The 26,332-nt window shown below is 38.1% G+C and overlaps 1 protein-coding gene across 39 annotated transcripts in view; it reads left to right on the forward strand.

The window, feature by feature from the left end:
• The first annotated feature begins 3,588 nt into the window (after positions 1 to 3,588).
• Positions 3,589 to 26,332, forward strand: part of LOC108679110 (longitudinals lacking protein, isoforms F/I/K/T) — a 68,451-nt gene continuing 45,707 nt past the window's right edge. For 31 of the 39 annotated variants that reach the window (XM_018167677.2, XM_018167674.2, XM_018167655.2 and 28 more), the window contains exons 1-5: positions 3,589 to 3,666; positions 8,218 to 8,317; positions 8,957 to 9,604; positions 9,935 to 10,123; positions 10,552 to 10,626. In XM_018167677.2, coding sequence (XP_018023166.1) covers positions 8,237 to 8,317; positions 8,957 to 9,604; positions 9,935 to 10,123; positions 10,552 to 10,626 — 993 coding nt within the window. In that variant the 5' untranslated portion in view covers positions 3,589 to 3,666; positions 8,218 to 8,236. The other 8 variants (XM_018167659.2, XM_018167663.2, XM_018167671.2 and 5 more) reach the window with 8 other exon arrangements.

A 26,332-nucleotide genomic window follows, 5' to 3' on the forward strand; every position in this document is an offset into this window, starting at 1 on the left:
CTTAGAGCACTTGACTTCATAGGCTGTTATGCCCTCTAGCGTTCTTACCTACGGAAAGAAATATGAACCAAGTGTGAAATTTGGCAAAGCTGGCATCCGCCCTGCGCCCCGTAGCGCGGCAGATGCAGAATAAGCTTGCTGGTGGCTGTGTCTTAAACGATGTTGCCAGAAGGCTTTAGTTGAAATTTGCGAAGCGCGGTAGAAGTATCGTAAATTACATACTAATAATTGTCAGCAAGACGAGGTGATCATTACCTCATTTTCCATTACGTCACCTCATGGGAAGGTTATAGGTTTTGAAACTAATCAAGTGATATATGGAGCTGTGATGCTGAGAGAGCTGGCGCTAAAGTAATGGTCCCAAAAATTACTATTTGAATTTACAAACCACAACAACGTATCTCTTGTATGTGTAATGTAAAGCTAATGTTATGTTCTTTAATGATATTCTGGGGCAATTTTACCGATCAAACTTTGTTGGGAACTTTTTACACATTTTTTGAAGCTTTCAATATTTTTTTGGAAAAATATTTCTATTGAATAAATTTCAATGATCTCAAACTTCCTGCGTCACAAAGCCAAGTAGCAGAAGCAAATATTATGTGTCCAGCAGCTCTACTTTCTGTAAGTCAGTGGCCCAATTATGTTTTATATTTTAATATAAGTATGAAAAGCTATACTCCATGTAGCTTCAAAACTTTAAAAACATGCTTACCTATATGAAGAACCTCGTATCGAGAATCTTCTTAGGGTAGAATCATTCGACACGCGTGGTTTGCCGACTAGGCAAATTTACAGATTAGAAGTGATAGCATACAGTGTTGGTAAGCTTCACAGACTGGAAGTGGTTCAAAAATATAGTAGTGACATTTTTCAGGATTTTTGCACCAGAGGTGCCCCAGGTGGCCTGCGGTGCGGCATTGAGAGGGAGCACGGGATGGAGTGCCTTATTTAGAGAGAGAGAAATGAGAACTTTTTGATGAAAAATTTAAAGGGGGACTGGCAAGAATGGATGAGGTACATTGGTACATGAAGGAAAAAAAACAACAGAAAAAGGTAATAAACAAAGGATTAAATAGTATGGTTTAAAAGTGCCTAAACACGGAATTTAAAAAAGGATGCTTTTAAACTAAAATAAAATAAAGCGATGCCAAAGTATGTATGCATCATGGTGCATGAGAGCAATGGCGCTGGGTGTGAATGGATGCAACGGACAAGTGTGATGAGGTGAGAAGGAAACTGTGGTGCACCTGCTGGTGCATGGAGGCGTTTTCAGGATAGCGACGGGGGTGATGGAATTGATTATGAGTGAAGTGAGTAATATATAGCGGTTTCAGCGTTTATTAGGCCGTAGGCCTGTCGCCGATTCTTGACATTGCAGAACATCCACAGCATGTTGCGGGCTTGAACTCGCAACTCACTGCTTCAAATTGCCTCCTTGCCGATTCTGACCAGAAACTGGCGCACAGAGCTGGGATCGAATCCGCACCTCTCTGATCCAATTTTGGTCCACTGAACTTTATCCACTGAGCCACCCTGAGTAACAGTAATTACGTGTTGTTGGAGAGAATAAGTAGACTGCAATGACTGCTGATTCCTCTGAGTTAGCAGCAGTAGCTGTAATTGAGAGCCTAAAAATAAATTTTGGAGGCAGATAGAGGAGACAAGTATCAGAAGTGTAGCCTGTAGGGTCAACGGTTCTATCCTTTTTAGCACTCATGTCGATGTTTATAGATTAATATTTTTTCATCAACTCGGTAAATTCATGTAGTAGCCGTATGGGTACGTGCAAATTTGTGGAATAATTTAATAAATGAATATGGACCGCACGGCAGGCCAAATAAAAGTTCTGACCAGAGGTCACCGCGCACCCTAATTCCAATTCAATGTACAGCCGCCGTCCAATAAGCAGTCATTGCAGTCATTTACATCAGCAGTCAATGAAAGAAGAGCAGCAAGAATGGCAGTGAGCATGTGATCAAGATTAATACATGTGATCAAGATTAAATTACATATTGCCTCAGTAGTTTTTTTCATCAAATACAAGATCGAAAATTGGTAATAAGTAGTTCTAACGCAAGTGCATATGTGGCGTCGGTATTGAACCTGCGACAGCCATTAGTGGGACTGACTGTACAATAAATTTTTATTATATCTATGTTATTCAGCGCGAAGTATTCACGACGAGGTCATTCTCGAAATAAGACAAAATTGTTACTGCTAACATGCAGTTATCTCTCACAACTTTTATTTACATACAAGTTGGCAGTGAATGTGTCAGTCATTGAACGCCGTTACACCACAAGAACAAAAAAATCGCGTGACGTTCGTTTATAGAAGTTATTTATGATCCCTTGAATGACTTTTTATCTAGAAATGAGATTTATAACTAAAAATTCGAAATCGAATGAGGGCTTACATCTATGCATCATTATATATCAAACGTCACGGATCTCACTAACGTTTTTGAGGTGAATGGCGATGACTGACAAGATTTCACTCATAGTTTCACTGAGAACAACTCATTCGAGTCCACATTTTTTAATGAACGCACTAACGTTTTACAGAAGAGTTTTAGAAGATAATTTAAAAGGCATTTCAGCAGGGTGCTTTGTTCATCTATGCTACAAGTACCGAAGTACGTTAGTTCATACAACTAAATTAAAGTGTATGAATGACTTTTTATCTAGAAATGAGATTTATAACTAAAAAATCGAAATCGAATCAGGGCTTACATCTATGCATCATTATATATCAAACGTCACGGATCTCACTAACGTTTTTGAGGTGAATGGCGATGACTGACAAGATTTCACTCATAGTTTCACTGAGAACAACTCATTCGAGTCCACATTTTTTAATGAACGCACTAACGTTTTACAGAAGAGTTTTAGAAGATAATTTAAAAGGCATTTCAGCAGGGTGCTTTGTTCACCTATGCTACAAGTACTTAAGTTAGTTCATACAACTAAATTAAAGTGTGAGCAACATCGAATTCTAAAGTAAAGTTGGTAAAACGTTTATGCTCCGCAATTAAGCAGGTTTATTTTTTGTTTAAAAATTTTTAAATTTCTTAAGTCACCGATACATATCTGAAATAACAATTAATTAAATTTTATGTATTGTTATACATGTGCTTGCATAGTCTAATTTTTTAGTCTTCGATTTTTTATGTTTGATCTGACAGGCTGGTTAACAATTTTCCCGCCAAACGTTTGCGCTACTTTAGTGGGCGTCGAGACGCGCGCTAAATGTCTTCTAAAAATCTGTTTAACTTATATTAAATTTATGGATAAAAGATCAATCTTCTTTATTCATGTTTGTAAGTGCCTAAAGAAGATTCAAATTCGCTCATGCTAAATATTTTTGTGGGCCCTATGTTGCTTTTCCAGTCATCTATATGAATGTCATCTATATAAAAATCTAAATATAAAACCTCAATATTATTACAAATATGAGAAAAAATGCAATAAAAAGTCATGAAAATAATAATACCTATAAATGTTGATCAAATCACACAGTATTCCATGTAAAATTTTGAGTTTAGTGATAGGCTTACTGTTAAATGTCTTGCAACTTTCATACGTTCCAAGAATTTCTCTTGTCAATCGTCAGTCGGCTTCTGCAAGTTACCATGTTTCGACGAAACAGTGCGCACGAAAAACGGTAAGAAATTCGTTATCTTCTTACGTATTTGAGCTTAATTGGTCTTATTTTTTAATTTAATATTGTTCAAAATATTTTGATGCTGCGCTGGTGCAAAATTTTTTATTGTGCTGAGTAAAATACTGTCTGTCGTCTGAACATCACTGCTGCTAATTCTTAAGAGAGGAGAAGCCGCCATCTTGTGCATTGGGTGCGATCGGTATGAACTTATGAAGCGTCTCTTATGAGCGTCGTTGTCGAATGTCGACTAAGATAGAACGTTGTTTCAACTTTCAAGTTGAAGATGAATAAATAGTTTGGCTGTGTCATTGCTTTTATTATTTAAAGACTTACTACGCTATAAAGTGGGTAACAAACTTCCAACCAGCGCTCTCGTTCTTAGCTGTGAACTGTGATGCAAATGAAAGTGCAAACAAAGATTGGCGTTACGCCGTTACCTAGGTAGCTATATTTAATTTGCCATTTTTGACCAACTGGCAACTGCTGATAGTGATAGTCAGCTTACTAGATCCGTAGATCGGTAGATCCTAAACCTTAGCCTTGAACTTACTGGGGTTTGACTTTTGTCCTATCAGTTGCATTTAATCCACAATTTCACAGCTTTTAATTCGTTAATCTAGTCTTTCTCAACCTTACCTAGGCCTATTGTGATCCAGGATTACAATTTTTTGACAGTATTTGCTGGACTGGTTGCTTGGTCATATCTGAGAAGTATTTTGATTGCCTAGGTACCTAGAATTATGGTCACACCCGAGTTGCTAGAATTCTAAGAAAATTGGTCAATTTAGCCAACATCAATTCAGGCATCTTGACTTGATGTAAATAAAATTAAGGCTTAAAAAAGACTTGGAAGTTCAAATCAATCATGCTATCATCATAATCATGCATACTCTCCTTGTGGCAAACCAAAGATTTTTTAGAATCATTTCATAAGTTCTTGATTAATTTTACCCCTAAACTCATCATTTTAATCAATTTCTTACGTATGATAATGCTGGTAGCCTATCCAAGATAGGCTACCTACTCTCTCACTTTTTCTTTTAGGACTCAAAAATGAACTTGAAGGCCATGGCCAGGAAGATGTGCCAGGTGCGCGGGAATTTATTTTGTCATTTTAACGACCTGCGTGGTGCGCTGTACTATGCTGGTAAAAAAATGTGCCGTGCGCCGTACTTTAGAAAGCTAAAATATTTCTACTATTTTAGTCGACAATATACGCGAGTATATTGACTACGCGAGTCGAACTGAATTTTCTACTTGTTCCTGAAATCTTGCGGCTCTGGCATGACAAATTTTTAATACATTTGGAAACGTGAGGCCTGATCATGCACTTTTTTTTAACAATTAGATAGGAGGTAATTCATCTGGCGGGAATCTCGCAGTTATGGAAGTGGCAGGAAAGCTCTAGTTGCAGCCTTAAATGAAGATGTTTCCCATGCTTGTCTCAGCATAGTGGCAATTTGGCAAACCAGAGATTTTTTAGAATCGGTTCATGTTCAATTTCCTCATGTTCTTAACATTTAATCAATTTCTTATCATCTTATGTATGAAAAGATGATCACTAGTTTACTAATAGGTCTCAAGAAAAACTTGAAGGACAACAAAAACATTTCTCCTTTGCTGCCATAAATTCAATGTCCCATGCAGTATGCTGAAATTCAAATTCAAACCATTAAGAGGGAAAAAGATCCACTCTCCAATTGCTGATTTTTTTTTTAGCCTTGAATCCTAAAATTTCCAGTCATAAGTTTGGTTTTTGTGCTATAAATCTCATTTTTAGGCCACTGAAAAGTGAAAACAATATTAAAATTTTTTACTGGTTTCTTTGGATATCTTTATTTTAAATCTGAAAATAGCAAAAAGTATTCTGGAAATTGAGAGGAAGCCACCTGTGAATACAACAAAACTGCCTTGTGCTGGCCGTAAACTTACAATTTTCAGACTTGCTGTAATTTTATAATTAAAAATGAGTGAAAATGGCAAATTTTGCCCTGCTACTTACAGAAAACTGCTCATAAAATTATAGTTTTTATCCCCAATTTAAGGAAAATTCTAAGAGACATAACTCATGAGACTGATGAGATGTACTTATTTATATCTTGTTTGTACAAGATTCAAAACTGCCACTTTTTCCTGTAATATTATGGCTTACAAATATGCTACAACCTACAAAAAAACTGAATTATTACTTTATACACTCCTTCCAACTTTTGGGCACCTAATGGCTAAAAATTTTTTGTTGACATTTATGCAGTTGCTGTCATTTCAAGTCAGCTCTGAAACTTTTATGTTTCTCAGGTAGACAAGAGAAGTATTTATCATATTCTAAGTTATCTCTGAAATCGAGAAAATATTTTAATAGCTAATTTTGATTAAGAAAAAATTTGATATAAAATGTGCCTCTTGGTTAATGAGTTGGTGCTTCAAAGCCTGCTTTTCATGGCTTGAAATGAGAACTGGGGCTTTGGAAAATGAACTTGCTGCTTGAAAATTTTAATGTGACTGGCTGACTGCAAAATTCATGAACTGGCAGCTTCAAGAATTGAATTATGGCTCAAAAAGTAAATATTTCCTACACTAAAAAAAGAGAGGACCTGACTCGGTTCATCTGCCACACTTCAAAAGTGGTATTGATTAAGAAATAGTATGAATATATTTGCCACCTGAAAACCACTTTATAAAGTATCATTTATTTTGCATGCTGAACTTGATATTCTTCAGATGAACAGTGCTTTAGAAAAAATCTCACATGACTGGTAAAAAAAGCAATCCTATTATAGCATGAATTTATGTATAATTTAGAAAGAAGTAAATTGAATGCTATTCATACATGGTAACATTTTGCTCTGTATCTGTATCATTAAATGGAAATGAATTGCATTCCATGATGCAATATTTTTTTCTGAAAAAATTGAAGGAATCTAGTCACTGTTATTAAAAGAAAACACTCTCTATATCTTATGAATTATTGCACTTAAGTGCTGTGAAATTTATACCTCATGAAGTATGAAGGATATCAGGCCATCATTTTTTCAACAAGGCCTAGTGCATGTTCTCAAAAATTGCCATGCTTTAAACAATACTAGTTATTAGTTGGGAAGCTAAATTATTTGAAATTAGAAAAACCACATGTACTTGAAAAACCCACTTGTGAAGATTTTTCTGAGTGAATTTTGTCTTTAAAAGTAATATATACCTTGAGGGTTTAATCTTCATTCTTAATTACAGCCTTCTTTTGCCAAGCTTGTCAAGATTCAAGCCTACTTTATTAGGCTCGAATGAGCCTACTTTAGGAGGCCCAAAAACTTTAGTAGTTTTTTTTTTTTTCAAATATCAACTTGCAACCTGACGAAAACAAACAAAAGTCAATGGGCTTGGCAGTTCTCATATTTTTTTAAAGTATTTTTCTTAAAACAATGTGGGTTCTTTCACTTCTTTGTATATTTCACTTACAGAAAATACATGCAGTATGCAAATTAAATTAACAGCAAAGTTGAAATAGATGTTAAAGTTCAGTTTAGATTGGGCTAACATAAGACTTTAAAAAATCTCTGCAGGTTAATTCTCTAGCAATGACATGACAAGAATGTCCAAAAAAGCATCCCAAGAATTTATACAAAAGTGCTAAAAATGCAAAATGTACTTTGATGTGAAGCAAATATCTGGTGGTCACTTTTTTCACATTTCATTGCATCAAAATAAGTTTATAATGACTTTAGAACAAGTTGGAGGACCTAGTAATAGATAGATAATTTTTAGTGGGTGTTTTTTTTCCTAACCACTATTGCTGTTGGTTGGTTTTAGTCTAGGACCGTGCATTATAGAATTGGATATCAAATGTATTTCTGTGTGCATATTTCATTCAAGACAGTCAATTTAATTGTTGTCAAATACTTACATAAATTTCTGTATTTGTGTAAGTAACATCTATTGAAAAAAGAAGTCCACCAAGTGCACAAGATTATTTTTTAATAGGGATGTAAAAATGTTTATTATTTCTGGTCAGTAGAATTTCTATGTATGAATAACATTATTTTTGGTTGAATAAAAAAAAAGAAAATTTCATGTAAAGATATTCATTCATAATAAAATTTTTTGAACAACAAAGATGTGTGGCAACTCATAATTCTGCAGTTGTTTGCCTACTTCACATTTGCCGAAATCTAAGGTTTGCTAATTAGGATGTTGAGCGTTATTTCTTCTGTGATGCTAGATGAATTTTATTCAGTTCAATTGTTGATGAAATATCTGGATTGAGCCGTAAAAATGAAATCCAAAGTAAAGTTGAAACATTCAAATGTTACCTCAGAGCTGATAGACTGCAGTAGAAATGACAGTTTTTCCAATAGCGCATGTATGCAACGCAAGGAGAAAGCTGCATCACAATATTGTATTACACCTGAAGGTTTTATTCCTTGGTGGTCATGTTTTAATTAACATCTATGTATGTGTATTGACAACTATAGTACAAGTTAGGACCTAGTAACATCAATAAAGCTATATACAATTGGTGCATTCATAGATTAATTCCTATTTGCCTTATTGTTGCAGGTGCTGAAAAGACATAAAAATGGATGGAGGATTACTCTCGCTGAAGTGGAACAACCACCGTTCCACTTTCTTCTATGTTCTCTCTAATGTTAGGAAAAAAGTGAGTAGTTCTGATCTTGTTTGCATTTGCTAATCTTGCCCAGAATGTTTGGGGGGGCTTTGTTTTGCTGCCAAATTTTAATGAATTATGTTCTTAATCAACATATTGTTATAAAACTATTTGATAACAAGTTTTGGATTCTGTTGTTTCTTTTCAGACAAGTTTTTTTGTTGGTTCAAGATTCATTTTATTATATATATATGTTGAATTTCGTTGTTTGTTCTATGTATTTCAGTAATATAACTATATATATAATGCTAATCAATATTAATAGTTGTATATAATAATTAGATGATAATTGAACCATTAGGGATTAAAGATCAAACTTGTTTACCTGCCTTTCAATTATTTAATTTACTACTGTAGTACTGTAGATTGAGCATTTGACCTGAAATTTGGCATATGCTCTTAACTTGTTTGTTTATTTAATTCCATTCTGTGAAGTTAAGAATAATTAATTAATTGTGCTGCAATGCAGCAATCCATTTTGCTCACGTCATAGTTGCAGACTACATGTTTTTAATTGATATTCATGTTGTTAAACCAACACTATTTATTGGAAAAAAGTCCTTCAAAGATTACGTAGCTTTATGGGCTTTCTATGTGATGTCCAACATTAACATCGGATTTTTTTGGCAGGAATGTTACACAGACGTGACGCTTGCCTGTGACGGGAAATTCTACCCTGTGCACAAGCTGGTGCTGTCAACGTGCAGCGAATACTTCGAGCAGATGTTTGAACAAACTCAGTGCAAACATCCAGTGATTGTCCTGAAGGATATCAGGAGCGAGGAGCTAGAGTCCCTGCTCAGCTACATGTACGTTGGTGAAGTGAACGTCGTACAGGAGAAGCTCTCTGGCCTCATCAAGGCTGCTGAGTGCTTGAGAATTAAAGGCCTGGCCGTGCCTGATGAAGAGCCAGCAACAACCAAGTCAAGTGGAGGTTCTAGGGAGAAGAGAACCAGTGATAATAGCCTAAGTAGTGAAGCAAAGAGGAGGAGACAAGATGACGGTTCTTCATCTCAAAGACAAACTAGCAGTAGGGAAGAGACGAGTCGGAGAAGGGCGGACCAGTCATCTAGTAACAAATTTAATAGAAATAATGCATCGTCTAGTAGCAGTTCTGTAAATTCTTCTAGAGAGAATAGAGATAGCGTGTCTGATCATCGTACAACAAGCAGGGATGCTTCCGAGCCCAATGAGCTGCATCATGCGCAGCAAGATAATGACATCGAACTTAAGGCTGAAGAACTTCCAGACGCTCATGAAGATCTTCCTTCTGAAGTGGTGAGTCCTTAGAAAGTCTTATCATTTGTGCTTTGTGTTACCCTTATTTTGTGCTGTCCATGAGATTAGTGTTGCTCAGCACCACAAGTTAAACTTTCACCTCCGCCACTGTAAAGTTAAACAAGTTAAACTTACACTGTAAAAACTATAGTAAGTCTTGGATCTACTCCAATATCCATTCTCATAATTATTTTAAGTTTGCAGTTTTTAGACTTACTGCAGTCTTTTAAACCTTCCTTGATCTCCATAGTTGATTATTTCCTTCATTAAATTGTGATGTAACCTTCTTCATCAAGTTGTGATGTAACGTGACTGTGTTATTTCTGACAGCCTCCCGAAGATCCTGGCGACGCCGTGAAGCAGGAGCCCCTGGACCTGGACGCTGTTTATCTCTCTGACTCGAACTCGGCCTCTGACACCAAAGACATGCTCGTGGAAGACAGCTTCGGGGAAGCTGACGGCCAGCAACACTTTATGGACGAACTGCTTGGACAAAACTCGGCTTCTGATCAGCATGGGGTGAGGCTCTTCTCTCTTTACTTACTTAGTATAAATTACCTATGGTCATTATAATAAAAATTATACGTTTTATGAATACCTCTTATTTGCATCATATGATCAGATAGCTGTGAGAATGTTGATTTATTTTGTAATGTAAATTATTAAGGTTGATATGATTATATGATATAATGGCGAGAATAGATTTATGAATATCAGACTATAGTGATGGAATTTGAAGTATTAGAACTTTTTTTATAGTTTTTGGTAACTTTCACAACGTTGAAATTATGTCCGAGTTACATAACTTGCACAACTAAAATATCTTACTAATCTTCATTTGCTTCTATAATTGTTCATGCAATGATTGTCTTGGTCAAACGAATGAATCTTGTTGGCAATATGGATGTGAAAGGGAACTACATAAATGACGTGTTGTTGTGTTGCAGATGGGAGATTATGGCGAGGGAGGGGAAGGTTCCTCTTCCTCAAGCGCCGCGACCAACCAACAGCAACAGCACATGGTGAGTTGAATTATGCCAGCCATTCTCAGGCTCTACGCGCGACCAGACCATTAGCCGCACAGCGAGCCTCCCCCAGAACGCAATTAATAAACATTAACTTCTTCTCGTTATCTCGTGTTCCAAATATTAAAGTATTGATTGCAAAATTGAGACTATTAGAATTCCCATATAATAAAGTTAATTGAAATTTCTCATCAAGTTGTCCAGCAGACGAATTTTCGATGCTGAAACTTTCTATCTTTGTAGATCATTGCTTCATTACTCAAGGATACCTTTCAATGCATTTCGTTCTCATATTTGAAGTATCCGGATCTATAAAGTAACTTGAGAATAAATTTTCTGTAGTGATTGGAAATGTTATTATAAATTTTGCAAAAATAGTAAAGAAATCTGTGCGTGGTTTGAGGAAAAATGCCTCCACCTCTTAAAAATATATCTTTGGTCATAAAATAGCATGGTTCTCTTCAATAATGCCATGCTAATAAAACTTGCTCTGTGATCCCAAAGTGAACTCCGTGGTTCTGGCTCTGGTCGCTCGTGAAGCCTGGTCATGCGTGCGATGTAGAGGCTATTTTCCCCGCCTTCCCTCATTATCCTTCTCTACTGGAAACTCTCGCCTCTTATCTCAATTGACTCTGTTTCATTCTTCATCACAAAAATTTGTTTGTAGGCAATGTATAGGATGAGAAATTTTCTCGCGGGGATCGAGATTTGACTTTTCTACTTGGTTACGTTAAATGATGTATCCTGAGTGTTGGCAACGTTATGTATAGAATGTTGAAAGGATCTAAATGCATACATCAGAACACTTTGGCACTCCTGACGACAATCCTATGGTTGCTTTATTTTGTTGTTTTTCATTAGTCGATCGCGAGTGCGAACTTCCTCTCGAAGCAAGTGAGGGGAAAATTATATAAGAGGAATCCCTTGTATAATTTCTTTATAATCCCACAAAGATCTTCTCCCAAGTTCCTCATACGTCACAGCACAACTTTCAAGTTTTCTGATTCTTTACAAAAATATAATCACTGTGCGAAAAATTCAACAGTTACTGTAAATTTCCACAAGTAAGCGACCTGTTGACACTGCTAGTTTCCTCTGAACATTATATTGAACTGTCGATCTGACCTCTTCTCTCTGTGTGATGCTTTGAACAACTTCACAACATTCTAGTTCGAGGTTTCTACCTCAATGTTCACATTTCCTGCTTGTCTATTCCTGAACTTCCATCCAGTTCAATCTCATACCATTATATCGAAATGAAGCCTCTTCATCGCACCATGAAGTTCTATTATTGTTATAATTAATATACAATTTAGTTTATAATAACGGTATTTTTTATCGTGAGTTGTGGACGCTTCCTCAGAATATTCTATCCTGAAGCTATGCAAACAGAATCTGTTATTTAAGTACTTTCAGCTTATGATTACCTATTTTTTGTGATAAAATGATCTCCGCACTTTAGATATTAACTGGAACTTATATACTCGTGTGTATTGACAACATTTTTACTCAAGATAGAATTAGCTTATTCAAATAAATGTCACAAATATCCCCGGACACATGTCTGCAAAAGCTATACAATATTGATAGTATATTGTGGTCATTTCAGGTAGATTATTAGCTCTGAGGAAGCGTTCGTTGTTGTACCGTCACTTGTTACTGCTCAAGTGACGCCTTGACTTAGGCATTGCCGAATATTGCTCTGTTCGAGCAGCTCTTCCCTTGTATTGCGTGATCTTTAATGGCAGCTGCGAGGAATGCTTTGAACTTCTCTTTAGCTGAGCACAGGTGCTCAGAATTATTCAAATATTCAGTTGCTCAATACCAGAAAGTACAATTTTTGTCATTAATCGGTTTTGTATGTATATCCAAGTTTTATAGTTGAAGTGTCATTTTTTGAAATCAAATGTCTCTGTTCACTATATTTTTTAATTTCATGGAAGAGCTGGTCGGAAAATTAGCGTGGGAGTAGCCCTAATTTCTCTCACTATGTATTTTTATTTGAGCTTTAGTTCATTCCTCCTAACATTATTTTATTCCATTTTCGTTATTATTTCATTTACATTGTTTTGATATGATTTATGTGAGGGGGGTTGCTATATTTTGAGCAAGAAGTAAAACCCTTGCATGTTCAATGAGCCGCTCGACAATCAAAAGAAGTCGAGTCAAATGATATGTGAATAAGCTTCTGCACCGTTTATCACACTTTGAGTTGAAGTTGAACTTTGAGTTATTCTATTATGATTTGCACCTTTTATTATATTTGAGTCGTTATGCTTGAGTTGCGAATACAAGATGTGAAGATCAACTTGAGCCTAAAGCGCTGTCGAGGTGGAGATGCAGAAGCAGGTTTGTTTATTTCTTACATGATTGTGTGTCACCGTTGACTCCCCACTACTCTTGACTCTCATGGCTGTTGTTGACATGATTACCTTCATTCTTACGTGCTGTTGTGATCATATCGACATGGTCTTCAATGAGCAACTTACTCGTGAATATCCTCGTAATATTTAGCTCTGAACTCGTGGCCATATATGACTGCTAACCTGCGCTGACGATTTCTATTGATGGTGGCTATAGAAATTGTGGTGATGTAGCATGGACTGAAACTGCATCCTTTGAAACGGGATAGAAGTGAGGCTTTACCGCGTACAATGTGAAAAATGCTGAACAAAAAAAATTACACAGGCGAGCTTATAAAAGTTAATCATGTGTACAAAAGATTTATCCCAGGAACGTTGTATTAACAGGTGTCGATATATTTATTAACCGTGTTCGTGCTTGGTTTTTGACGTGTGGATGTTATTTATATATAGATAATCTTCAATGCAATTTGTTACCTGCAACCTTTATATTACGACGAACTATGTAAATTCATGCAATAAATGAATCAGACTTCAACTGACTTATTTCTTATAGATACCTATGTCAATGGTATATTTGTGTCGAAAGGAATTTTTTTGTTCGATTTTTATTTGTATTTTAAGCATATATAAGCAAAGTTGTGTTGTCTGTATGTGCATATCGTTACTTCCGAGGCATTTTTTTATTATTATTTAGGTTTTGTGTTCGGTTAAAATGTAAGGTATTGTCTCCAATTAAATGTTATTTCAATATCTTTTTATTTGGACGTGTTGCGAACCGTTTCTGCCGCGCCGTGCTTTGCGGGTATAGATGTTCTTGATTGCATCTGAATTACTTCAAATCTTAGTTGTAGCTATGGACTGTTGTTGGAACGGAGGACGGACCGAAACGTTGAGTTAGCCGTCTGGAGTTCAGCGCTTGCCTCATTCATGTATTGCCCTGTCAAGCATCGTTGTGATCAGAGTTACCAAGACACTCTTCTTTCACTGCTTGAGTGACATTGCAAGTTGCAGCTGAAGAAGACGTTTCTTTTCTTGTAGGGCTGCGAAGTTGATGGGGAAGACGAAGAACGAGGTGTGGTGGATGAAGAGGATTGTCAAGTTCCCATCAGGGATGAAGCATTAGCTTCTGCTCCTCCAACGTCGATGATCCAGATAAAGAATTCTTCTGCTTCTTCCTTCTCAAAACAAACGTTACACTCTCCTACGCGTCCAATTACACAAAAACACAGAAGTTTTTTGTTAAGTGAAATATTCGCGTCTCAAAGGGCGACTCAATTTCAAAGGTCAAAGGCAAGTGCAAGCGACCAGTTGTCTGAGTACAGACTTGCACTTTATCGTGACTGTGACGCTACGAATCTATCTGCTAGCAAATCCGGCAGATCGTCTGTGCACGTTTCATCCGCAAGTTCCAGTCGCGCTCCGCCTGCAATTTTGGAGTCTACAGTTCACGTGGACCAAGCTAACAGCTACAAGCGCTACCAGTGCTCGCTGTGCGGACACTCGTCGTTGCAGAAGAAAGATCTCGTGAAACACACACGTATTCACACGGGCGAAAAGCCATTCAAGTGTAGATACTGCGAATATCGCTCAACGCAGAGCAGTAACGTCAACACGCATGTCAAGAGGGTTCATCCGGAGACTTTAGTGGCTGATCTCTCTTCACTGGGCTCAGATTTGGTCCCCGTGACGACTTCTCTCAACTTGTTTTAGGTTTCCGAAGCGTACTTTGAAGTTAGCGTCTCGCAATAAGTATGAAGTAAAATTAATAATGCCGGAGCTGCAAAAGCGCTAACGATAGACTACCCCAAAATTTTGAGTAGGTAGTTGGTTTACCTACCTGTTTGTTTAACCCTTGTTATACAATGAGTATTGTTTTATGAATTTATGTTGCCTTCCAGAGGAAATTATTCCGTGAAGTACTTTCTGTCGGTGATGAACTTGTAACTAAATTGACTTCATTTCTTCAGAGGTTTCTCTCTCCCTCTTTACGAAGGCAAAGATTTGGTGAGATTTTATTCTGTGATTATCATTGGTTATTAGAGCGTTTTATGTAGGCTTGAGCATCTAGTCGAATTATTTCGTGGAAATTTTTTTCACTGGATTACTCCGTTGTTCTCGCTTGGGATCTGCTTCAGTTTGTGTCTTAAGTCTTGACCAAGGTGATGTTGGGTGACTCGCATAAAAGCTGTGTTTTGTGCTTGCGACTGGATTAATAGTTGATATCGGCTTTTTTTAGGGAGCGGTATGGACTGACGATCTTAGAGATAGCTGCAATTGGCCTGACCTAATGGACCATCGGCCGGAACTGCTGCCATCTAGCGCTCAACTCTCAGCCAGCTCAGCTGCTTCCATCATTAACTATGATTCGTTGTACGAAGAATCTCTTCAACACGAAAATAAGACCATTGGTAGAAGAACCTCTGTGTTGCGGGGCAAACGTCATCAGTGTGCCTGTTGCCCGTACAGTACTAACGACGTCGGCAATTTCAGACGACACACGAGGATCCACACCGCTGAAAAACCCTATGCGTGTAGGTTTTGCGACTACCGGTCTGCTCAGAGCAACAATCTCAAGGCTCATGTATTTCGACATCACAAACAAGCGCAGCGAACGCAAACTGTCGACGACGTCCAGAGATTGAAATGAGTAGATGTTCTCAGTGAACTCGGTGGTGACTCGAGGTTCTTGAATAAGAAAGCTGAGAAACTCGTGGATAAATGTACCTGATATATACGCCAGCTGTGTGGCGTGGATTTATGGATGTGACTATATTGTGGCTACTGTGATCTAGTGCTTTTCAAATGAGTTAAATCGCACGTTATTTAAATGATTGTTTGGTTATCCTTATTTAATTCTTTCTATTGTCCTGATGAAAAGTCTCCTTTTTGGTTTAATTATTATTACTGACTGGGACTTGCTCCTCTAGGCCTGACAATTGGGCTTTGATGCTTATAGTACGTAGAGTTTACTCCCCCAGAGAAGTAGAAGGAAGACTGCACACGCGTGACTCACCATGCGCTCTCGGTTTCTCCCTGTAGGAATATGGGGACGGAGGCGAGCTGTCCGCAGCTCTATTGTCCACTCATAAGATGGTTAACATGGGAGTCTCACAATCCCTCGCGCCTTCAAGTAACGTCTCTGCCGCTACTATAGGCTCCTCCGTGCATGCCATGCCAAGCTCGTTACCATCACCCGAGCGCTGGAAGAACTTCAACAAGTGCAACGTGTGTTTCATGTGCGGTTACGTGGCGCGTGATAAGACTAACCTCCGTAAACACCTGTACACGCACACCGGCGAGAAACCTTACGCTTGTCGCTTCTGTCACTACAAGACCACACAGTCGAGCAACCTGCACACTCACATGAGGAGACATCATCCAGAACAACAATTTGCTGCTTCTCTCAACAACGACAACTTGCCTTCGCCATTCTTTCCTGCTACTATGAGCTTCCAAGAGCGATGATGTCAACGACCCGCTTCTTTGGGCTACTGTCTCTCCTTACCCAATCGTAAATTAATCTATTATAACTCCTTAGTATTGTTGATGATTGCGGATTGAAGCAAAAGTCTCTTGAATATCGTTGCAAAGTTTCTTGCCTGCTAGAGGGCTATAAGCTTGGCGTGTCCCTTCTCATTCAAGCATCTTCTTTAACATGCGTACCCCTAACTGTAATTAGTTATTACTTTTGAGACCGATACTGTTTACCACTTATTGATTTATCTTCAACCAGGTTATTATAGCTGCTAGAATTATATTAACACAGCTGATTATGGAAACGATTGTCCAATTATTTATTATGGATTTTATTTTTTATTCGTCGAAATATTGCAATTAGGAGATGAATTGATGGAGTAATTTATGTTATCTTTCTTTTACAAAGACGGAATTTCTATGCTTAGTTACGACTTGCTGTATTCTCTTTTTAGGTGCCATGTTGTTCTAATCCTGACTTTACACCTGCCACGTGTGATTAGGTTTGAATTTTCAAGAATTTGTTGTCCTGTATCCGCTCACCGAGCCTCGTTGATATCGAGCTCGTCATCATAGATGCTTAACTCAATGAGCTCTAGTGTGGTGATGAACGTTTAAATTCAAAGTTACCTCTGACATATTGTGCAATCTTTAATGTAGAAAGTCCTAAACATGATCGGCAATGAGTTCTGATGTGTCGTAAGATGTCAAAGTTTACGTTATTTAGGACTAAGTTTTGAGAATTTATTTTTTACTGCAAAGATTTGGAAGATCTTAGTAGGATTTCATCATTTAATTATTAGACATATAACTGAGTTATTGTCAATTGTTCAAAAAAAGTGACGCCAAGCGTTATTTTTGTGTTTTCACCTATCAATTCCCTGTACTTCTAAGTTTTGCTAGCCCCATGAACGTTGGAATTTTAGATTTAGCGTCTGCAATGATTACTCTTCATCCTGCAATGCTCACTGAACGTCCTATTGTATGCGAGCTCGAATTAAATCTAAGTACGCCATCGCACGTTTGCAATTTTCCCTCTAGCTGACTACTATTGATGCTGCGAACTAAAGTTTCTTAATCTGGATTGCTGGTAGATTTGACCGTAATTTTTGTCACTAGGTGGACGGTGTGGTGCGGTCACTGTCTCAGTCCCTGGCATCGTCAACTTACACTAAAATTCCGCAAAAATTTACTGGCACACGCACTCCAGCTTCTCGCCATTCTTCTAGCATCGAAAAGAAGTCCATGCTTACAACGAGCTCAGGAATTCAGCACTCTTTATCGTTCTCTATGTTCGATGGTCATCTGAGCGGCTTGGTGCCGCAAGAGAACATGAACATAACACCCTTTGAGGAACTACGCATGGAAGATGTGCACACTCCTGGACGCCTATTCAAGTGCCCCGTGTGCGAAAAGATCCTAGCTGACAAGTACATGTTTCGTAGGCACTACATGATACACACCGGCGAAAAACCTTATGCGTGTCCAGTTTGTTCGTACCGTACCATACAAAAGGGAGATTTGAAGTTCCATATTTTGAGACGACACCATAACATTCCAGCGTAAATTTATCTTGTACTATGTTAATTGCACAAAATCCTCTATTCGCTTGAATTATGTTTTCCCGCCGAGATTCCATGAATATGTTATGCTTGTTTGCTACTCCTTTCACAACACGAGTGCGAATGCGAATTCTTGATAGTTAATTCGTTCCTAAGTACGTCGATATATCGTCGAGCCGGTCGAGGCTGCTGTTAAATGTTCAATCGGCGAACGCCAGCCTTGAATTTTTGATTGTATTGTACCAACGTGGAGCTCAGTTTAATTGTATGTGAAAAAATTCGTTAGTCTTCTTGCATCAAGTGACTGGATGACTGGAAGTGACTGACGTGCATTAACTGCGAACCTTGTGGACCGTGCAGCTGATTATGATGTCCTCACTACAGGCGGACAGCGCATCTGCATCGTCGCTGCACCTTCACTTATCGCCTTCTTGCACGGCTTCTGCACTTACGGATTCTGCCTCCTTGCTGGCGGCGTCCAACATAGCAGCTGACACAGCAGCGTCACATTTCCCAATACCTGGCGGCAACTCTGAATCTCTGACACTTCAATCCTCCGGAAGTTTTGAACGATCTTTGTATCCTGCTAGTGGCTTAGATTCTGCCATCTTGTCACTGATCTCAGAAACGGCTTATTATCAGTCATCAAGTTCTCTTAAGAGACTCACACCTTCAAGCGTGCCTGTAATCCCATTTAATCTCCTGAACTTTGCTATGTTGAAGCATGAACTTGGCGGTTTCAAGTGTCCTATTTGTGGGTTGAAATGTCGCGATAAACATCTCTTCCGTACCCACTACCGTATTCACACAGGCGAGAAACCTTTTGCGTGTCCGGTTTGTCCTTACAAAGCAAATCAAAAGTCCAGTCTTAAGGTTCATATGTATCAGCATACGAAGAATAAGCCTAAATAAGCAGTTAATTTCTGCTATGTATATTTAATGTAAAATATGATTGTTGTAATGTATTACAACGCTTACGGTGCAATTGATTTCCCTAAGTTGAGATAGAGGACGGAACCTTATTAGCGTCTGACCCATGTCACGAGTAATGAATATATAGCTCAAAACGCTGATGGTGAAAAAATATGACGTTGTAATCGAGGCCGACCATTACGTTCTAATCCCAAAATCTTTCATTATGTCTGGAAATATTTTTTCTAGCGTTTGTACATAGAGTAGCTTCTCTGGGTGGATGTTCTTGTGCGCGTTAAATGCCGTTTAGCTACACCTACGGAAGAGATTCTAAAGCTTTAATTATTTTTACGTATCGATCGTATCTTTATTATTTATTCTACCATATCCGAGTCTGATAAGATTGCGTGATCATATATAATGCTTCTGAACTATGTTCCCATGAAATTGGTTCTTGCGACTTCACTGTAACGTTTTATTGAAGCATCATAATATGACACTTGAAATTATTTTTGACTACCGCGCGTGTGGAGACGCTTTTTTCTTTTGTTAACTGAATTAGAACTTTTTATAATAGGATTAATTCTTGATACCAGTGAAGAAAGAAGTTCCAAGAAGATGAAGTTAAGTGTATCAATTCTATTTAAAAACCGTGCATTGTTCTTTGAATTATTTGGAACGTCTGAGAATAGTGCATTTCTTTTATTTGTTGAAGTCTTCAATTTATATTTTTAGCGAGTACCGAATTATGGTCCGATGTAGCTGGTAATCGCTGTAATCTCTAATATGTAATGAGGAAATAGATTTGTTAAAGACTTTATTGACAGTTTTGCTGAGCCATTATTTTTCAGTTTTTTCTGAAAGGAGTACGGCATATAAGTTACGAACAGTCGCAGCATTCCAGCAGACACTACCGCGTATCACTGATACTACATATCCACCGCCAATATATGTGCCGGTATTTGCATGGTATCTGACAGGACGTGCTAATAATTCCAACATTAAGTGTGAATCTAATGGTGAATCGATTAAACCATGTGAGTGACGTTTGGTGACTGTTGTAAATCGTTAATAGTTAAGTGGTGAATGTTATTGTTGCATTTTTAGTTAGAAAGTGTTCATGACAGCGATTGTGTGGAGTACACCAGTTTGAGACTGGGCTATCCCATGATCGTTTCGGTTTCGGCTTGCGGACAATTGGGTGACTAGGTAGAGTAACGTGGAAATTAATTGCGTTTCTAAGTGATTCAGGTCTCTCTCATGGAACTTCTTTTGCATAAATTGTTTCGTACTTCATGTTGTTTTTATATTTTTCCTCGATACGAAAAGTTCATTCCTAAAGATGTCTAGTAAAACGTTACTAGTGTACTTTCGTGATACAGCCTGCACTTGATTCAATCCAATTGAGTGAAGTCGTTCGACTAATGCTTGTCATCGCAATCGTCAGTGAGCTGGCTTGTGATTACTGCCAGCTGAAATTTATACTGCTCGATTTGCACTTCAAATCACTTGGGATCTAAATTATTTCAATTCAATGGCTACACGATATGATTCATGCCATGCTATGGTATCTCATTGCATGATCATGGGTAGAATGTGTTACTCGACAACACTAAGCATTTAATGCAAAGCGACTAAATTTTCTAAAGAATACAGAAACGTTCATTTCCTTAGGTGCATGCTCGAGTTTCGTCCAACGTTGTCGACTACGCTGCAGGGACTTCGGTCTGTATGTCTGGCGCTATCCGCTCAAGAGATTTTTCCGGATCATCTTCAGCGCATGTCAATCTGCCTTACCGAGATCTGCTAAGCGATGACGCCCCGTCCTCCTCCTCAGAGCTCATTGACTTCAATAATTCGGCTAACGTAGCCACTTGTCGAAAGCTCTCCATGCCTCGATACGTGTGCCATTTGTGCGGAAAATCTTTTCGTCTCAGCTTCGATCTCAAGCGACATTACATGACGCACACCGGAGAAAAGCCCTACAAATGCCCGCTATGTTCTTATAAATCTGTCAGAAATGCTGATGTAGTGCGCCACATGAGATCAAAACACGTCTAAGTCAGTAAAAAGTGTCCTCGATATAGTGCGCCACATGAGATAGAAACGCACATAAGTCAGTAAAAAGTGCCAACAAGCAGAAGCGAACCAAGAATTTATAAACGAAGAAAATTCGCCCGTTTTCGAATAAAATGTTTCAGTGACAAGCTCTACCACTGACATTCAATTGTACAAGTATTGTCAAACGGATTACTAAATTTACGATGTAGAAATAAATAACTGATATGATCGGAGGTGAAGTAAAGTAACAAGCATTCTGCTGGCGGCTGTTATGTGATGTGCTAATCATAATTATAGTCGTTTTAAATTCTTATTCGATATGCGATAGAAGCAAATAATGAGATATGCGATTCTTATTTATTTAATAATATGATATGCGATAAAAGCAAATCTGAATGCCAGTACCAACAAGCAGAAGCGAACCAAGAATTTACAAACGAAGAAAATTCCTCCGTTTTCGATTAAAATGTTCTGGTGACAAGCTTCACTTTGACATTCAATTGTACATATATTATCAAACTGAATATTCTATTAACGATGTAGAGATAAACAACTAATATGATCAAAAGTGAAGTAAAGTAACAAGCAATTTGTTGACGGCAGTTATTTGATTTGCTAAACATAATTATCGTCGTTTTAAATTATTATTTGATATGCGATAAAAGCAAATAACGATGTGAATACCAGTGTCCACGAAGTTCCTTGTTACGGAAGGTCAATGATGGAATTTTTTCGCTATCTGCTGTCAACCTCAATTGTCGGATTTGTCACTGGTTTTATGTCATTCCTTTAATTTAATGTAGGAATGGTATATCACTTACCACCTGTTGTTCATCGAGAATATGCGTTGCTGCTAAAGCTAATATGTATATTGACGTCGTTTGCATTCCTTCATGTCAAGGCATGATATTCAAGAGATCTGTTGTATTTTTGCTGCCGGTCGAAAGCAATATCAGAAGCTGAAAAATTGTGTCCTCAATCATTTGATGAATAAAATGTCGGTTAATCATAAGCCTCAACGTCATCGAAAAGTGACCAACTGCTTCGAACAATACTGCTCAAACTGAGGATTTTGTGTTCAAGAAACTTTTTGTTACAGTCCCTCAAGGCAAAGCCGCGAAATGTCCCGTGGTTTTCGCTTTTTTTAAAATGAAAGTCGTGTTGTTTCAGTATATTGAACTGTAAAATTGTTTCCAATTTGTCCGTTGTATAAAAAGAACGCCATTTCGTTTTGCACATTTGCTCTAGATTTTTGCCTTGAACACATTTCTGTGATACTGGAGACGTTTGAGCAATGAGCATGAACGATTCAGTGCCCTTCGTATCGGTCTGACGTTTGCAATGTGTGGTAGTGCGTGATGATTCATCATCACGCACTATTCATTCACTGTAACGATTCATTCACTGTAGCGATTAACGTGAATGTTTTTTCACTTTGTAGGTGCTCCTTGGCTTTCAAAATCGTCATCATGAAGTTCAACAACGGATAGGCGGCTGTTTGCCTCGCTTGAACCATCGTAACGAAGAAGTCCTATTGTTCGATAATATTAGTGCGTCTCTAGTTCACAAGAGACATGGATACTCGGGACAAAGCGCAAATAATTTAACATCAGCAACATGTGGTATCGTACCTCTCGAACAATTGAACTTCGGCGATCTCATTACTCCACTCAAAACTTACAAATGTCCTGTTTGCACCCGCGAATCGAGAGACAAATTCGATTTTAAGAAGCATTATGTTACTCATACAGGAGATAAACCTTATTCTTGTCCGTTCTGTACCTACGCGGGTGCTAGAAAGGACAGTCTCATCAATCACATTTTCTTCAGGCATGAGCAACGCTCATCTAACGCATAATTGATTGAATTGTGTCCGCTCTGTTTTCATTTTATTGTGTCCTAATTTTTACCGTTGATCAAGTTGAATTATGTACCAGCAAAGAACTTTATGTTCGGCCTTGAGCCTCGTTTAGCTCATAGCATGTGAAGAAATATCTGTTCCAATCCAAGTTAAGACAATACTGAATGTAAAACGAGCTACACTGCGACTCTGGGATCAATCGTTCATATATGCATTTCGCTGAGAATGTCGTATACTAGCTCCCTACTACCGTACCTATTGTTCGATTATAAGTATTCGTCAGTTTTCACATTGCTTATGATTATATTTGTCACCATTGTCCTTTCATCAAGACTTGCGTCTTTTTTATGTATGAAGTATCTCGAGAATGTAGCTGTCGAAAATTTACGTTAAACTTGAATGTCATTGTTGGTCGCACGCTTAGTTTTGTTCCGTTTCGCTAAAGTGCCTTGTATTGCTATCTCTGCGCCACGATTTCTTCTTATGCGTTAACTTTGTAACTAAAGTGTTCAATTTGTGGATCATGTTTGAGAGCTACGTTTTAAGAGTAAGGTGTAACGCGCTCGTTCCTCTTTTGTAGGTACACTGGCAAACTAGCGCACAATTCTTGAGTTCCGCTCCCGGCGAGCTTCTTCCAACAAGTTCTACTTCCTACAACATCCCTTCAAAGCTCAACAGTTCATTAAGGATGGCGCATCACTCAAGTACTGAGAATCTAGCGATGAATTTTGACGCACATGCACTCTTCAGCAGCGCCAGACAACCGAGAAATAGGGAATCGTCAAACGTGTTGCCTTACTTTCAGCTCGATCTCAAACGGCTGCGTGAAGAGGACGGCAGCGTTACCTGTCCAGTTTGTTGTGTAAAAATTAGAAATTCCACACATTTTCCCAGGCACTACAGACTTCATACTGGAGAAAAACGCTATGCTTGTCCTTCATGCGAGTTTAAGTTCTCCAGAAAAGATCATCTTGAAATCCATATCGTAAACAATCATTATGGGCCTTGAGGGCATTGTGCCGTTGACCTTCCGATTCGTCTGCTTCTTTTTTTTTTTATTTTGTTTTTTATTTTTTCATGCGCATTTTTAGATTTTTGTTGTAAGGAGATGTATGACGACAGATTTAACTGTGAAAATTAATTTAAAAGACGCAACGGAATTTAAGTTATAGCATGCATATTAAATTGGTTCAGACAAACGAGCGACCATCGACCAACTCGGTGCCACGGACTTATGTTAGCGAAATTTTAGACCGGCGACATTTGAAGTCTGAGCCCGATGGAGTGACCAGTGCTTCGAAGACCATGAGATTGGGTTGTGTTTTGAAAAACTCTTCACGGTTAATATCTTACTGCCTGTATATTTTTAACAGCTGGCTTTTCGCGTGCGATTGAGCGTTCTAAATTACGGGGCAATCTAGACGCATATCAACGATGTCATCGTGTAATCTTCGACCGACTTGTTGGTACTTATACCATATTTTCCCCCAGTGCCGCACAACATAGGATCTTATTTATATTTGTAATAAGTGTGTATTATGCAAGGGTGTTTACATGCGGCTTACAGTTCTATGTTTATGCACTCAATGATCATCGTAATTTTGTTATCGCACATGTATGTTATAATAATAGAAATTACGCTATATTTTGGAGAACCATTAGTGTTATTCATATCATATCATTGCTTACGTTTGCTTTTTGCCCAGCCTTTCTAGTCGTTGGAGATCAACTGCCCGAATATAAATATTGAGTGCAACTTTGATTATTTTCCTTTGTGTATCAAATAAGGTCGGAAAATTCGCGAGCGCATGACTTTTTCACGACATTTTCAAAACAAATTTCAGCCACTAACGCTTCGTCACGATTTATCTGAGCTGGATGTTGAACAGGGATGTTGCATTTGAGTGATATATTCATCAATTTGTGTCTTAATCACTTATCAGCAATTTAATCGCCGTTATACCATCTTGATTATTTGTGAAGCATAAACGAAAAGCTAACATCGAACTCTATCGTACTGTTTTGTTGTGAGAGGATCTCGATCGTACCCTGGACTTATTTCCTTCATCTGAGCGCGTTTGAAAAATATTGACTTTCAAAGATAGAGTCGATGCGATGATTCTGGTGATATGAAACAACGTTAAGTAAAGACCTAAATCAAGCCTAGCGAATGTAACTCGACCGCAGCGAAATTAATGTATGTTCTAAAGCACAAATATCGACAGAATATTAACTGCACAAGTCTACGAGTGATGAAGTGAAGGCGACGAAAAGTAACTGTACTTATCCCAGTCCAAGCATGCTTTGGCGGGATTAGAGACCTCCAACATATACTTGTTGGATAAAAATACGTTTAGACGTCCTGTGTTAACTAACTCCACGCCACGTATCTAATCCGCTGCCGTTTGTTTCTGTTCCTTACTGTAGTTTCAACATTCGAGGAAACTAGAATGACGGCTCTATATGTTCAATATAATAATTCAATTGTAAACTCATAATTGTCTTCAATAGGTACTGTATACAGGAAAAGAGCTACTGATCTGCCTTTAATCCAAGCGTCCTTCTTGTAATTATCGAGTGTGGCGCATGAGCCAAACGCTCTTGCACGTTATGAAAAAATGTTGCATTAAATCTTAGACCAGTTTCAGAAGCTTAGTTTCGCCCAACGATTAACTGTTTTATCAGAATAGCGATGACTATTTCCATACCACGGCCATCATGACGCGAACTGGCAGGGTACACTACTGCGAAAAATATTCCATTTGAATTAATATATCCAATTCTAGGCAGTCTGCAGCTTCAACGCCTTAGAACGGACGGTGTATATGGCAATGAATGAACTTTTCCAGTCCCGCTGTGCATGTGCAACGTCGCAAAATGATCCGTGGGCGCAGCCTTTCTTGAAGTCGCTCAGAACAACGCTCATTCAAGGCATGCGTGATTGAATTGATTATATTATGTCTGCTCAGTTTTTACATCAAGTTAAATTATCAATAAAACGCCCCAGTTTCGACACTAAGCCTCGTTTGGCATAGGATGTGCTTAAAGCTTAAATGTTTGGGTAATGTTTGTTTCAAGCCTTCACAATCCTGACGATGAGACAAGCTTCACAGCGACTCTGAAAGCAATTAACCATCAAAGTCGCTTAGAATATTAGAATATCTTATGATTTCCAAACTTACGCACCTATTACTTGATCAAGTATTTGTCAGTTTTCTCACTGCTTGTTTCCATTTGACACCATTCTCCTTTTATTGATACTTACTGTCTGAAATACCTCGAGGAAGTATATAATGGGCGAGTATTTATGTGGAACATTGAAATTACTGTTCCTGGAACGTCTGCTTCTCTTTCGCCTCGCAAAAAAAAAAATTGTACATTGCTATCTCTTTACTGTGATTTTTTCTTGTCCGTTAATTTTGAAACTGAAAAGTGTTCATTTGGTGATTAATCTTTAAAGGCTACGT

The sequence above is a fragment of the Hyalella azteca genome, unplaced genomic scaffold (genome assembly GCF_000764305.2).
Source record: "Hyalella azteca isolate HAZT.00-mixed unplaced genomic scaffold, Hazt_2.0.2 contig15466, whole genome shotgun sequence".
NCBI lineage: Eukaryota > Metazoa > Arthropoda > Malacostraca > Amphipoda > Hyalellidae > Hyalella > Hyalella azteca.